Source organism: Zea mays, chromosome 2, assembly GCF_902167145.1.
Source record: "Zea mays cultivar B73 chromosome 2, Zm-B73-REFERENCE-NAM-5.0, whole genome shotgun sequence".
In the NCBI taxonomy this organism is placed as follows: Eukaryota; Viridiplantae; Streptophyta; class Magnoliopsida; order Poales; family Poaceae; genus Zea; species Zea mays.
Window position 1 is genome coordinate 168,520,589 of NC_050097.1, and position 14,970 is coordinate 168,535,558.

The following is a 14,970-nucleotide window of genomic DNA, read 5'->3' on the forward strand; positions in this document are numbered from 1 at the left end:
AGCAATTACTAGATGTAAGTAAATACCAAACCATAATAAATAATAGAACAAAATTAATAACAAATCCCATGCAAATGCAAATGACAAATTGAGTTTAAGTTCCATAATTTAATCATGTGAGGGTCCGAGCCGCTCATGACCGTGAGCACGGCTAGTATACTAGTTTTACACTCTGCAGAGGTTGCGCATCTTTACCCACAAGCCGTGTTACCCATCTGCCAAGGGGTCATGAATCCCATACACCTCTACCAAGGAAGCGAGGCAGGGTAACACTACGAGGCCTTTACAAAGTTCCACTAGCTTCAGAAATCCCGCTACAGTTTATAGGAAGCTCCAATGCAGGGTTCTTGCCTGACCGCCATCGCAGCAAAGTCAACCCAAGGACCTCCCTACACTGACCACTCCCTTACTGCCCTTGCCCCTTTCGGGTAAGGAAGACCTCCACTAGCTTTCCTAGTTAATCAGCCAAGGGCGTCCCATTAAACCCTTGTGGTAGCACTGTTTTCCCGGGTGGTCACTCCATGTTCCAATTAACATAATGATCTTATCATGAACATAAATAACATAACAGAATAATTGGAACATGGATGTAATGAAATATTAACCCGAAAACCATATAAAGCAATAGCATAACTACCCAATTGATTTAGGGTAAACAAGGTAAACAGGATAAACAAACTAGGGTGTCCTATTGGGTCCCATCAAAATTTAACCTATGCATTGAATAGTGATAATAAAGAATATTATTAGGTAACAAAAGTGGATCAAGGGCACAACTTGCCTGGCACTTGAGATTCCAGTTACTAGGGTAATTCTTCAGATCCTCGAAACCTCGCGCTAGTCGTAGCAATACAAACATACATGGTATAGATTAACATCACACCAAACATAAGTACAAACTGAATAATAATGATCTACGCGCTGCTACGAGATCGTGGGAACGAGAACTACTACAATCGAAGTTATGATTAAGAAGTTATGATTTCATAGAAGATCTACGTGATTAAAATATTAAACTTTATTATAAATTGGTTATCATACATCATTTGAGAGGTTATTTTATAAATAATTATCTCAATTTTAATCTAAGTTATAATTTTACCACAAATTATATTTTGGTAGATAATGATGAACACATTAACAAGACTAACCAACATGAGTTAAGTAAAGGTCTGATCATAAAATAATGGGATATGGTATAATAAATGTTGTTACTGTATAGTAAATATTTATACGAAGCTAACGCAACTGGAACGGATCAAATCGGAGTTAAAATGGATAAATTATGAATTTCCTAAGGTTTTATGTATTTGATATAAGATTAATTAGGAAATAAATTTTATGGTGACATTCATGTCAAAACAGAGGTACTACGTGATAAACAATAATATAACAAAATTGTTGCAACTGGAATGGATAAAAAAGGAGTTAAGAAGTAATTTCTATTAATTAAACAAGTTCTAGGGTTTATTTTTGTATAAAAATCATTTTCTGTAATTCATTTATAATCAGGCCGAGCTCTCTGTCTAAAATTCTAATTCCTGAATACACCAGGGGTCACGGTGTAAACCATCCCAAGACACAGAGTATAAGCTAGGTGGACGGCGGGTTATTTGTGGCAAAGGAAAGGGGCTTAAGTGCAAAGTAGCATGGCCGAAGGGGTATCCCCGGATCCTAGCCGTCCGATCCACAGCAGACGCACCAGATTAGATTTAAGCAAGTTACTCATCTGCGCTCACCCCCGACCGTCGGATCCTAGATCCACGGATGAAGGACGCTCCTGCCCCGATCTGACCTAGACCGTTCATTACTGAATCGACGCCACAGATCTATTCTCGCGAATCGGTACACAGTCGTCTAATCTCCACCGTAGGAGACGATCCAACGGCCAGGAGGCCACCTTCTTTCCTCTATCCTTTCTTCTACCCTGGGCACCCCCTCTCCTCACTGCGACCCGAGCCCGTCGGAGCAACAGCCCCTCCCCCATGGCGGCGCAGTGCACAACCCGGCAGGAGACTTCACCGTCGTAGGCCTCACCAATCCCCCGACGCACCGAACCCGACCCGAGTCGATTGCAGTGAGTTCCACCCTGGATCGTGGTATTTGTGGCGCAGACCACCATGGTCCACGGCCATGGAGTTGCTGGTGGTGATGTATGGCCGCTCGGCTCACCGAAATTCGAGCTTAGCACGACTACGTACTAGAATGCGATGACAAACACGAACTAGGGGGAATTGCTCACCGATTAATAATGATGCGCGGAGTCCGGTTCTCGACGTGGGACGGCGCCAGGTCGGGTGGCTTGCTCCAACGACAAATTGCCGACATTGTGAAGGTCGATTTCCCCTTCGCCACGCACACGAGCGCACGCCTGGTGGTGCGACGAAGCCTCCGGCCCGATCCCAAGACTTTGACGGTGATTAACTCATGGACCAGCGGTGGCGGCCGACTGACCCACAACTACGACTATGGTTCTCACCCGGCGACCACGAGAAAGGGCCCAGGGTACGGGAATTGACTTATACGCAGCAGGGCGGCTCGCGTGGAAGCGGTTAGCTCAGCTCGATTTGCGGGCGGAGGTAGTTGGGGAGATCCAGCATCTCCGGCGGAGGACTCGGTCAGCGCGATCCGGTTGCGCATACATCCATCAGCTGGAGGAGGACGGCCCTTACAAACGGGGCCCGCGTGTCCGAGAAACCAGTGCAGGCGCGCGCATGGCGGATGTGTGAGGCTGAATGGTGGGGCCCACGCGTCTGCGTGAGGGAGGGATGCATCTGCAAGGGGGCCGCATGGCAGGAGTCCGGGCGTGGAGTTGGGCCGCGGAGAGGAGTTTTAGCCCAAGTGCAGGGATTTGTTTTCTTCTTTTCTTTTCCTATTTTCTATTTTGATTTACAAATTTCAAATCCCAATCCGAGTTAAGGTTTCAAAATTCAAATTTAATGCGCAATCAAAATCTCCATCATAAATGCGAGATTTAAATTTTATTTATTTATTTCTTATTTAAATGAATGCCTCTGGATATGCGTTTAGTAAAGGAGATATTTACCCAATAACAAATCTTTATCAAGAGTTACTAAAAATAAATAGTACTTGAAGGGAAATAATCCATTCTAACAAATTGAAACTTTTTTTATCTATTTCTTAAAACTTACAAACTGAATTTATGTTCCTATTTTATTTTACCCGACAGTGTTTTTTTAAAAAAAAAGATCCATAGTATACTTATTCATTAGGACACTTTCCTTTGATTTCTTTTACTAATCCCAAAAATCCAAATTATGGGTGCTACAAATCCTACCCCCCTTAACAGAAATCTCGTCCTCGAGATTTGTAAGAAAAGGGTGTATAACCATATTGTCTCACAACATATGCACAAACAAAATCTCGGCATGATGCATAACTTATTAGCAACACATGGGGTCAAATAGACCTTATTATCATTCCTAAAATAGCAAAATACTAACTACTAACTAAAGTAACATTTAGATCTTACAAATAGTAGTAACGTGTGTATATATATATATATATATATATATATATATATATATATATATATATATATATATATATATATATATATATATATATATGTTTATGTAGCTTGGTGGAGCTGGCGGTGGTGGTGGAGGTTGTTGTTGTCGTTGTCTTTCCAACCGTGCTTGCCTTATTTATTGATGTATCTCCAGACGGACCTGAAGTATTTCCTCGTGTTCTTGTCTTATCTGATTTTGCATTTTGGTCACCATGTCTGTCAATTGTTGTATTACCAGCCTTTGGGTAGCAACCACTTGGTCGATTCCAACCGGTGGAGGATTTGGAGGATCCATTCCATTTGTTGCTGCTTGATAATCTTTCCTTCCTAGTATTGACCATCGAAGTTAGAAGTATATGGTAATAGTTTTGCAAGGGAAATTATTCAATAAGCGGAATGAATAAGCTAGTAGCTGGTTATAATCTGAAGATTCTTTAGTAGGGCTTAATCTTTGTTTTATGTCTAGATTGGGGTAACCAGTCGTATAATGTGAATATCCAAGGGTAAGATAGAATCTGTCAAGATGAGAGATATATATGGGTGAGATAGACTACAAGATGTAGGTTAAAAGTTTGTTTGTTGTTAGGTGGGAATAGAAAGGTTATACCATTCATCATGGCTCTATGGGTTGGGTTAGCTCCTAAACTCATGGTTAAGTTGGTCTACACCTGGCTAGGAGGGTCCAAGTACCACCAATATGTTTAAGCAGACCATATTGGATTGGATCACATTAGATTCTATGCTCCTATTTAAGAATATCATTTAGTTAAGCATATCAAGCTAACTTTATCTTTATGAACTTCTAGTATATATATAATTTTTTTTACGTGGAACTTCTAATTGGTATTTTTTTATACCCCTAAAATTCTTCATGCCATTAGCAAGTGAGGCTTAGAAAACAAGGGTACCTCAGATTTTAGCTATTAGGTAAGTGTAGAGCAGATTTGGGGTGGAAGAAAGTTAAGTAATGAAGACTTTTATTCCGGGTGGTGGATCTTGATTCATCTGAGGATCTATTTCTACTAATATCCTTCCTTGTCGAAGTTAACCTTGTTCTTGGGTCTAGTTTAGGGAACATTGGTTGTGATGCCATTATCTGAGTTGGGATAACAATTTCGGGTACATGGGGTAGGTAGCTTAAATAGAGTTTTACGTTTCTTGCAAGATAAATGGGTTGAGCAACTTATAACATGAGTTAGGTCAGGGTTTCCCGAACGAGTTGGGTTAAGACACCAATTTAGGTTTAAAACATATTTATCAGAGTAGGATCCAATCTTATGTTACCAGTATTATCTAACATGTTTGTCCATTAGATTAGGTCTGATCAAATTAGATGGGATCAAAATTAAATTGGTGTATTCAGATAAGATCTACATAATTTATTTTGGAATAGATCATGTTTGTTACACTATTATGAGATAAGCAAAGTGGTGGGGATAAGAATGCTTATTAGGGCAAGATGAGTCTCTAAGAATAAGGTAGAATCTTTTAAGTTTAGTTAGATCTATTAGGATAAGATAGAATCTTTTTGAGATAAGATGGGTCTATTAAGATAAGAAAGAATCTTTTAAGATAAGAGAGAATCTTTTAAGATAAGATGGATCTATATGAAATAGGTATACTTTAATGGAAGATAATCTAAGTTGTTTGGTTACATTATGAATTCTATTTATGTATTTTTATGTCCAGATGTAATTGTGGACACTATTCCACAACTATTCACACTCAATCAAAGATCCAAATCAGACAAATATCATAAGAACAAACACTCAAGCGTATGGATAACTATAAAAATAGTTTTGTTTTTGTTCCTAAGAGTAGGTTTCCTATTCCTAAAGTCACTTTAGGCACAGGATTTCAAAGTGTGAAATCCACCTTTGTCTTTAGAAAGAACAGGTAAGAATAATCAGAGTAAAGCGGAAATAGATGAGAAAAGATTAAGATAAGTTTAGAAATGAATCAGAATAAGGTAAGTAGGTAAGGGTATGTCCATTTCTATCTAGGTTTCGTCCTACAGTCAACATTCCTCTGATACCACTTCTGTAACACCCGGTTTTAAGGGGACAAAGCCGGGTGCATCTCATACATGCGCCAAAGAAGACAACATATATAATCACAGAGTGTATAGAGATAAATGTCACAATAATCAGAGTACTTATTACATAGCGGAAGACTTACAAAAATAAAAGATAAATATAGCAGGATCTAAAATCTATCCATGGGCGAGAAAGTCAACTGGGAGACGCCACCTAGATCGAATCGAACTCCTCGCTATGGCTCCTCTTGAACCACCCGTTCTTCTCCTGTGGGGGGGTGTGAGACAGCAAGGGTGAGCTCACACATGTTCATCGCTCAACAAGTTGTGGGGAATAATGTGGCATGAACTCACCAAAGGTGGGAGCTCATGAAGTGTAAGGCTTATCAAAGAAAATGGTTAAAGCTGAGCATTGCTTTTAATGTTGGTCAAACTTTTATTAGCAATTACTAGATGTAAGTAAATACCAAACCATAATAAATAATAGAACAAAATTAATAACAAATCCCATGCAAATGCAAATGACAAATTGAGTTTAAGTTCCATAATTTAATCATGTGAGGGTCCGAGCCGCTCATGACCGTGAGCACGGCTAGTATACTAGTTTTACACTCTGCAGAGGTTGCGCATCTTTACCCACAAGCCGTGTTACCCATCTGCCAAGGGGTCATGAATCCCATACACCTCTACCAAGGAAGCGAGGCAGGGTAACACTACGAGGCCTTTACAAAGTTCCACTAGCTTCAGAAATCCCGCTACAGTTTATAGGAAGCTCCAATGCAGGGTTCTTGCCTGACCGCCATCGCAGCAAAGTCAACCCAAGGACCTCCCTACACTGACCACTCCCTTACTGCCCTTGCCCCTTTCGGGTAAGGAAGACCTCCACTAGCTTTCCTAGTTAATCAGCCAAGGGCGTCCCATTAAACCCTTGTGGTAGCACTGTTTTCCCGGGTGGTCGCTCCATGTTCCAATTAACATAATGATCTTATCATGAACATAAATAACATAACAGAATAATTGGAACATGGATGTAATGAAATATTAACCCGAAAACCATATAAAGCAATAGCATAACTACCCAATTGATTCAGGGTAAACAAGGTAAACAGGATAAACAAACTAGGGTGTCCTATTGGGTCCCATCAAAATTTAACCTATGCATTGAATAGTGATAATAAAGAATATTATTAGGTAACAAAAGTGGATCAAGGGCACAACTTGCCTGGCACTTGAGATTCCAGTTACCAGGGTAATTCTTCAGATCCTCGAAACCTCGCGCTAGTCGTAGCAATACAAACATACATGGTATAGATTAACATCACACCAAACATAAGTACAAACTGAATAATAATGATCTACGCGCTGCTACGAGATCGTGGGAACGAGAACTACTACAATCGAAGTTATGATTTCATAGAAGACCTGCATGATTAAAATATTAAACTTTATTATAAATTGGTTAGCATACATCATTTGAGAGGTTATTTTATAAATAATTATCTCAATTTTAATCTAAGTTATAATTTTACCACAAATTATATTTTGGTAGATAATGATGAACACATTAACAAGACTAACCAACATGAGTTAAGTAAAGGTCTGATCATAAAATAATGGGATATGGTATAATAAATGTTGTTACTGTATAGTAAATATTTATACGAAGCTAACGATACTGGAACGGATCAAATCGGAGTTAAAATGGATAAATTATGAATTTCCTAAGGTTTTATGTATTTGATATAAGATTAATTAGGAAATAAATTTTATGGTGACATTCATGTCAAAACAGAGGTACTACGTGATAAACAATAATATAACAAAATTGTTGCAACTGGAATGGATAAAAAAGGAGTTAAGACGTAATTTCTATTAATTAAACAAGTTCTAGGGTTTATTTTTGTATAAAAATCATTTTCTGTAATTCATTTATAATCAGGCCGAGCTCTCTGTCTAAAATTCTAATTCCTGAATACACCAGGGGTCACGGTGTAAACCATCCCAAGACACAGAGTATAAGCTAGGTGGACGGCGGGTTATTTGTGGCAAAGGAAAGGGGCTTAAGTGCAAAGTAGCATGACCGAAGGGGTATCCCCGGATCCTAGCCGTCCGATCCACAGCAGACGCACCAGATTAGATTTAAGCAAGTTACTCATCTGCGCTCACCCCCGACCGTCGGATCCTAGATCCACGGATGAAGGACGCTCCTGCCCCGATCTGACCTAGACCGTTCATTACTGAATCGACGCCACAGATCTATTCTCGCGAATCGGTACACAGTCGTCTAATCTCCACCATAGGAGACGATCCAACGGCCAGGAGGCCACCTTCTCTCCTCTATCCTTTCTTCTACCCTGGGCACCCCCTCTCCTCACTGCGACCCGAGCCCGTCGGAGCAACAGCCCCTCCCCCATGGCGGCGCAGTGCACAACCCGGCAGGAGACTTCACTGTCGTAGGCCTCACCAATCCCCCGACGCACCAAACCCGACCCGAGTCGATTGCGGTGAGTTCCACCCTGGATCGTGGTATTTGTGGCGCAGACCACCATGGTCCACGACCATGGAGTCGCTGGTGGTGATGTATGGCCGCTCGGCTCACCGGAATTCGAGCTTAGCACGGCTACGTACTAGAGAATGCGATGACAGACACGAACTAGGGGGAATTGCTCACCGATTAATAATGATGCGCGGAGTCCGGTTCTCGACGTGGGACGGCGCCAGGTCGGGTGGCTTGCTCCAACGACAAATTGCCGACGGTGTGAAGGTCGATTTCCCCTTCGCCATGCACACGAGCGCACGCCTGGTGGTGCGACGAAGCCTCCGGCCCGATCCCAAGACTTCGACGGTGATTAACTCATGGACCAGCGGTGGCAGCCGACTGACCCACAACTACGACTATGGTTCTCACCCGGCGACCACGAGAAAGGGCCCAGGGTACGGGAATTGACTTATACGCAGCAGGGCGGCGTGGAAGCGGTTAGCTCAGCTCGATTTGCGGGCGGAGGTAGTTGGGGAGATCCAGCATCTCCGGCGGAGGACTCGGTCAGCGCGATCCGGTTGCGCATACATCCATCAGCTGGAGGAGGACGACCCTTACAAACGGGGCCCACGTGTCCGAGAAACCAGTGCAGGCGCGCGCATGGCGGATGTGTGAGGCTGAATGGTGGGGCCCACGCGTCTGCGTGAGGGAGGGATGCATCTGCAAGGGGGCCGCATGGCAGGAGTCCGAGCGTGGAGTTGGGCCGCGGAGAGGAGTTTTAGCCCAAGTGCAGGGATTTGTTTTCTTCTTTTCTTTTCCTATTTTCTATTTTGATTTACAAATTTCAAATCCCAATCCGAGTTAAGGTTTCAAAATTCAAATTTAATGCGCAATCAAAATCTCCATCATAAATGCGAGATTTAAATTTTATTTATTTATTTCTTATTTAAATGAATGCCTCTGGATATGCGTTTAGTAAAGGAGATATTTACCCAATAACAAATCTTTATCAAGAGTTACTAAAAATAAATAGTACTTGAAGGGAAATAATCCATTCTAACAAATTGAAACTTTTTTATCTATTTCTTAAAACTTACAAACTGAATTTATGTTCCTATTTTATTTTACCCGACAGTGTTTTTTTTAAAAAGATCCATAGTATACTTATTCATTAGGACACTTTCCTTTGATTTCTTTTACTAATCCCAAAAATCCAAATTATGGGTGCTACACGACCAAGGAAATTCGGCCCAGGCACAGGTAAGCTTATTTTTATTCTTTTCTGATTTTTGTTCTATGTTAACACTCGAATTCAATTAACATTAGAATTCAAATATAATGCATAAACAAGAAAAATTCAGCATGGATAAATTATTATTATACTAATTATTTGATCCCTCCATTTTACATATGCAATGCACACACATATTGTTTAAAAGTCAAATCTAAAGTTTTATTCAAAAGTTCATATTCGCTTGTTTTATTTTGGGATAAGACATTTTCTAATATATAAGTCTTATTAAGAGATATTTTTAGATTAAGTCTTTTAGAGGTAATTACTGAATATATTATTCAACAACTTAAAACAAGTAAGGGCCTTCTCATTTATTTCCTATCTTCCCTATCTAAGTCTATAAAGGAAACGTCAATCTTAAGTTTGATCCTTTTTATAAAGTAACTAAAAAAATTCTTATTAGCAATTATTGATCTTTTTATCTAATATTAATAACCCCAAAATGAAATTCTGGGTGTTACAATAGGTTACGCGCGCCAGACCATCGCTCCCCATATATCGCGTCGACCATCCTCCTCCATCGCCCCTCTGCTCTGGACCCCACTAGCTAGATCCTACATGCTAGACCATCACTCCCCCACATGTCGCGTCGACCATCCTCCTCCATCGCCACTTTACTCTAGACCTCGCTAGCTAGATTCGACAGGAGCACGTGTGCCAAAACTAGATTCAAAATCGAACTACTCTATAAATCTCTATCTCTACTATATATTAATTAAGAACCTAATGTGAGTGTCTGGTGCTACCACGACTTCACCCTCCTCATGTCTAACACGCAAAAAATAGTGAAGAACGAGCACTCGAACACACACCCTTCTGCTCTAGAAGTCTTTTTTCCCTTTCCTATGCAGCGAGCTAGCCAGACTCGTCACACTATTTTTCCACTTTCTTATGCAGCGAGACAGCTAGGTCAAATGCGTGTGACACAAGCTTCTCCTCTACCATCGGACCATTGGCGTCCCATAGGTTACGCGCGCTAGACCATCGCTCCCCCACATGTCGCGTCGACCATCCTCCTTCATCGCCCCTCCGCTCTGAACCCCGCTAGCTAGATCCGACATGCTAGACCATCACTCCCCCACATGTCACGTCGACCATCCTCCTCCATCACCCCTATGCTTTAGACCCCGCTAGCTAGATCTGACAGGGAGTAGATTTGCCAAAACAAGATTCAAAATCGAACTACTCTATAAATCTCTATCTTTACTATCTATTAAGAACTTAATGTGGGCGGCTTCACCCTCCTCACGTCCAATGCACGAAAAAAATAGTGCAGAACAAGCACTCAAACCCACACCCTTCTGCTCTAGAAATTTGGAGCTAACCACGAGACCACACATACTTTAGTATTTACAAATAAACAAAAATTATATTTATAGCCTAGGCGTCGCTCCCCACGCTCCTCCACCTCATGGCAACGTACGAGCACATACCTAGTATTATAAATAATTAGAGACCAAATTATTTTTTACTCTTAACAGCTATTTAGTAACTCGCTAAATATAAGTTTAGAAACCTTTATTTTAGAGAACCATTGGAGATCTAAGGAATCGTTAGGGCATAGTTTTTAGGGCCAATTCCCTGTATGCCACTGGAAAATATACTCATTCCTTGTATGCCACTGGCCCCACATGTCATAGACACCAAAAAATATACCTATATGCCACTCAGTGGCACACAAGGGATGAGTATAAAATCTGATGGCATACCAGGAATTTTCTCTAGTTTTTAGTTAATAACAACCTAAATTAATTTTTGGACGTTTTTAGGGAGATGCTCTCAAGGCCACAGGATGACAGGACCGAGTCTGCCGACTAGCTATTAGGGTTTTGTTTGCAAACCCCAATTCGATTCCCAACCACATCAGCCGCCGCCGTCCCGTCACCACCACCAACCTTGGTAGCAGCCGCCGTCCGGTCATCACCACCACCTTGGTAGCCGCCGCCGAAGCGCGCCGCGGGCGCGGGCGCTCGCGATGGCTAACCGCACGGACCCCCTCGCGAAGAGCATCCATGGGACGAACCCACAAAACCTGGTGGAGAAGATCGTGCGCTCCAAGATCTATCAGAGCACCTACTGGAAGGAGCAATGCTTCGGCCTCACCGCAGAGACGCTAGTCGACAAGGCCATGGAGCTCGACCACACCGGCGGAACCTACGGCGGCAACCGCAAGCCCACCCCTTTCCTCTGCCTCGCGCTCAAGATGCTGCAGATCCAACCAGACAAGGACATCGTAGTCGAGTTCATCAAGAACGAGGATTACAAGTACGCTCGCTTCCTTATCTCCGTTAACATTGTAGGGAATTGGTTCCTTTGTTTTTGTGTACTGAGTTTTTCTTCCTTTCGAATAACCTAAAAATTCGTTGGCCTTTTGACTGACACATCATCGATGTTTCCGTTCCGCGTTCTCTTGTAGGTATGTTCGTGTTCTCGGGGCCTTCTACCTGCGTCTCACTGGCACAATTGCTGACGTCTACCAGTATCTTGAGCCGCTCTACAACGACTACCGCAAGATCAGGCACAAGCTCAGCGATGGACGTATGCTCCAGTGTCCCTTGTACTTGCAGCTTTCTTTTTTCTTCCCCAAAACTCTGATGTTTTTCACACTGACAAATATATATTAATTGAAACTAGGGGTACGTATTGGGCCTGCATTTACGTGAGTAATTCGTTTTTATTTCAGAGTTCACACTTACCCATGTTGATGAGTTCATTGATGAGTTGCTGACCAAGGATTACTCCTGTGATACAGCCATGCCTCGCATCCAGAAAAGGTTTGTTTTTAGTTAAGCGAGTCAAATCTGTGCTCTTGATTTTTTGTGGCATTTTGCACTGGCGTACTCATTTAAAAAATCTTGAATTCTCAATTTTGTATCTGGATTGTTTGAACAGATGGGTTCTTGAAGCGTCTGGAACTCTGGAACCGAGAAGAAGTGCACTTGAGGACGATTTTGAGGAAGAAGAGGAAGACAAGGAGGAACAGCCTATGGAAATTGATGAACCGAATGGTCGTGAAAATGTGAGCACTTTACAAGTGAATCTACCAAATTTATTAATGGCATGCTGAATCCACTTTTATCGTCTCTTCAGGATAATCATCGTGGAAGGAGCCTTGCCAGGGAACGGGATAGGGACTGGGACCATGACAGGAAACATGAAAGGCATAACAGGTATGCTCATCATGATCTGCACTGCATCCATATGCTGAGTTTACTGTTGAATTATTCTGACTGTTTCTTCAACCGCTTAAGGGCTTGTTTGGTTCTACCCCAATCCATATGGATCGAGGGGGATTGAGAGGGTTTCAATCCCTAATAAGTCAAAATTCCCTCTAATCCGTATCAATCCTCTTCAATCCATATGGATTGAAAATAACCGAACAAGCCCTAATGAGGCTATCATCAATATTGCGTCTTGCATTGAATATGTGAACTAAAGGATACCTGCTTGTTTATATTTTAAAAAGCTGAAATTTCAATATGTTCTGATGATGCATCAAATATCATTCTTAATTTTTGACGTCTAGTCTAGATTCTAGAATTCTTGATGCCTTTTTTTCTTATTGTTGATATCATATACCGGAAGCTGCTGCTGCATCATTGCAGTGCTGTATATCAGTGTTACTGCCATGGCATGTTAATATCAAGAGCCATTGGCAGGTATATCACTTCCGACAGTGAAAATCGTGGCTCTGCCAGGTTTCTCTGCACTGATAGTGTGCAGTGAGAAGTATGATGGGTCAAACAGATAGATAATCATAAACAATCTTGAATAGAATATCTTGCTTATTGAATTTCATTGCTCTTGTTTTAGTCCACATTTTGAGTTCGTTGCATTTCTTTTCTTTTCCTTTGTTTTACATGTTTTTCCAACTTCTGTTACTGACACGTTTCAGGTTTGAGAAGTGATAAGATTGTTTGCTATCATGGAAGTTTAGATTTTTTTTGTCTCTTTGAAATGCTAAACTACTTCTGTTCATGTATAAAAGTGTATACTGTATAGGGTCTTATTGATTATGTCATGTTTTTATTGATCAGCTAATGGTGGTTATATCAATGATTTTGTTTGCTTTTAGTAAAGCATGGCTGTTAAGGATAAAATTGGTAATGGCTTTGTATTATCATGCACGACAATGTTTCTGGTACAGTAGCTTTGGGAAAGGCTGGATTTTAATCAAGTAAAATATGAATAATCTTTTATAGTTTCTGGACACATACTTAAAAAACTACTTATTAATTAACTAACAATAAAGGTCAGGTGCTGATAAATTAATGTATTAGCAGTCCTAGGCATGAATTTTTATCATGTGAAGTATGAATCATCTTTTGTAGTGTCTGGGCAATTGGGCATGTAGTTAAAAACTACTTCATACTTAACTAACAATAAAGGTCAGGTGGTGATAAGTTAATGGATTAGCAGTCCAAGGCATCGTTAAAACTATAATATTATCTTGAACCTGACCACTTTAGACAGTATGCCACCATTTATCTTGCTAATCAACCTTGTTCCATTTGATTACCATGTAAAGCAGATTTAGTTACTTGACTACCTCCACTGGTGGATGATGACTATTTCTTTTTGGCATGGGGATTTTGATATCTTGAATTAGTTTAATTTGAGATTTTTTGGCCCCTTGTGATTGGAGTGGCTATTGATGTTTGCTGATTTAAGCACCTGCATGCACTTTTATGTCTATTTGACTATTTTACAGGGACAAAGATTATGATAGAGATCGGGATTATGATAGGGACTATGGGAGAGGGCGGGAAAGACACCGAGATAGAGATCGTGAAAGAGACAGAAACCGGGATAGGGATAGAGACCGTCACCGCCTGCGAGATGATGATTACAATCGCAACAGGGATAGGGACAGGGAGAGGGATGGTAGGGAAAGGGAGCGCCGAGACAGAGACCGTGGCAGGCACAGGAGCCGCTCAAGGAGCAGAGATCGACGGGACAGAGACCGTGAAGATGGAGAGTACCGCAGGAGGCGTGGTCGTGGCAGTGTAAGTCCTCGAGGACGTGGTGAAGACGGTGGCCCAAGAGAGGAACCTAAGAGGAAGAAGGAAAAGAAAGAGAAGGGTGAAGGAAATGCTCCGGACCCGAATGACCCTGAGATCATAGAAATGAACAAGCTACGGGCCTCACTGGGGTTGAAACCACTAAAGTAGTTTACACGAGTAATGTTCAACTTGACCTGCATCCAACCTTTTTTGTGCTGGACTTTTTCAGCTTGATGTAACTAAACTTTTGTATTGATGTGGTTATATATTCATCAGGGCTTCCATTTCTGTCTGCATTTCAATGCATTTGTTTTGTAATATTGTGGCACTATTGTGGTAGAACTATCGCGGTAACGGTCGTCATGGAAGCGAACTGGTTACTGCAGATTACCGAGGCAGAAGAAACATGAAACAGGGTAGGATGCCCTCACGAGGGCAGTTCGATTTCTTCATGTAATTGTTTGTGAAATATTTCTAGCTTCTGGCACATGTTGCTGCACTATACTCTCTTTGTTGGGATTCATCCTGTTTATATAAAATATTAACAACATTTGTAGCTTTAAATAAAAAATTATGATTTATCTAACAATACTAATTATGTATAATAAATATTATACATGTATATGT

General features: G+C 41.3%; 1 protein-coding gene across 1 annotated transcript; it reads left to right on the forward strand.

Moving 5' to 3' along the window:
• The first annotated feature begins 11,152 nt into the window (after positions 1–11,152).
• LOC100284891 (uncharacterized) lies at positions 11,153–14,639 on the forward strand. Its single transcript, NM_001157786.1, has 6 exons — positions 11,153–11,605; positions 11,757–11,878; positions 12,024–12,114; positions 12,233–12,359; positions 12,431–12,510; positions 14,052–14,639. Exons 1-6 carry the CDS (start codon positions 11,316–11,318, stop codon positions 14,509–14,511), a joined length of 1,170 nt encoding a protein of 389 aa, NP_001151258.1. The 5' UTR covers positions 11,153–11,315; the 3' UTR covers positions 14,512–14,639.
• Positions 14,640–14,970: the final 331 nt, after the last annotated feature.

What these genes read in the sequence shown, in the direction of transcription:
- LOC100284891 (NM_001157786.1), top strand. Translation starts at nt 11,316, where the DNA reads ATGGCTAACCGCACGGACCCCCTCGCGAAGAGCATCCATGGGACGAAC. An exon ending in ATCAAGAACGAGGATTACAA is followed by an intron (nt 11,606 to 11,756) that starts GTACGCTCGCTT and finishes GTTCTCTTGTAG; the next exon opens with GTATGTTCGTGTTCTCGGGG. An exon ending in AACCGAATGGTCGTGAAAAT is followed by an intron (nt 12,360 to 12,430) that starts GTGAGCACTTTA and finishes TCGTCTCTTCAG; the next exon opens with GATAATCATCGTGGAAGGAG.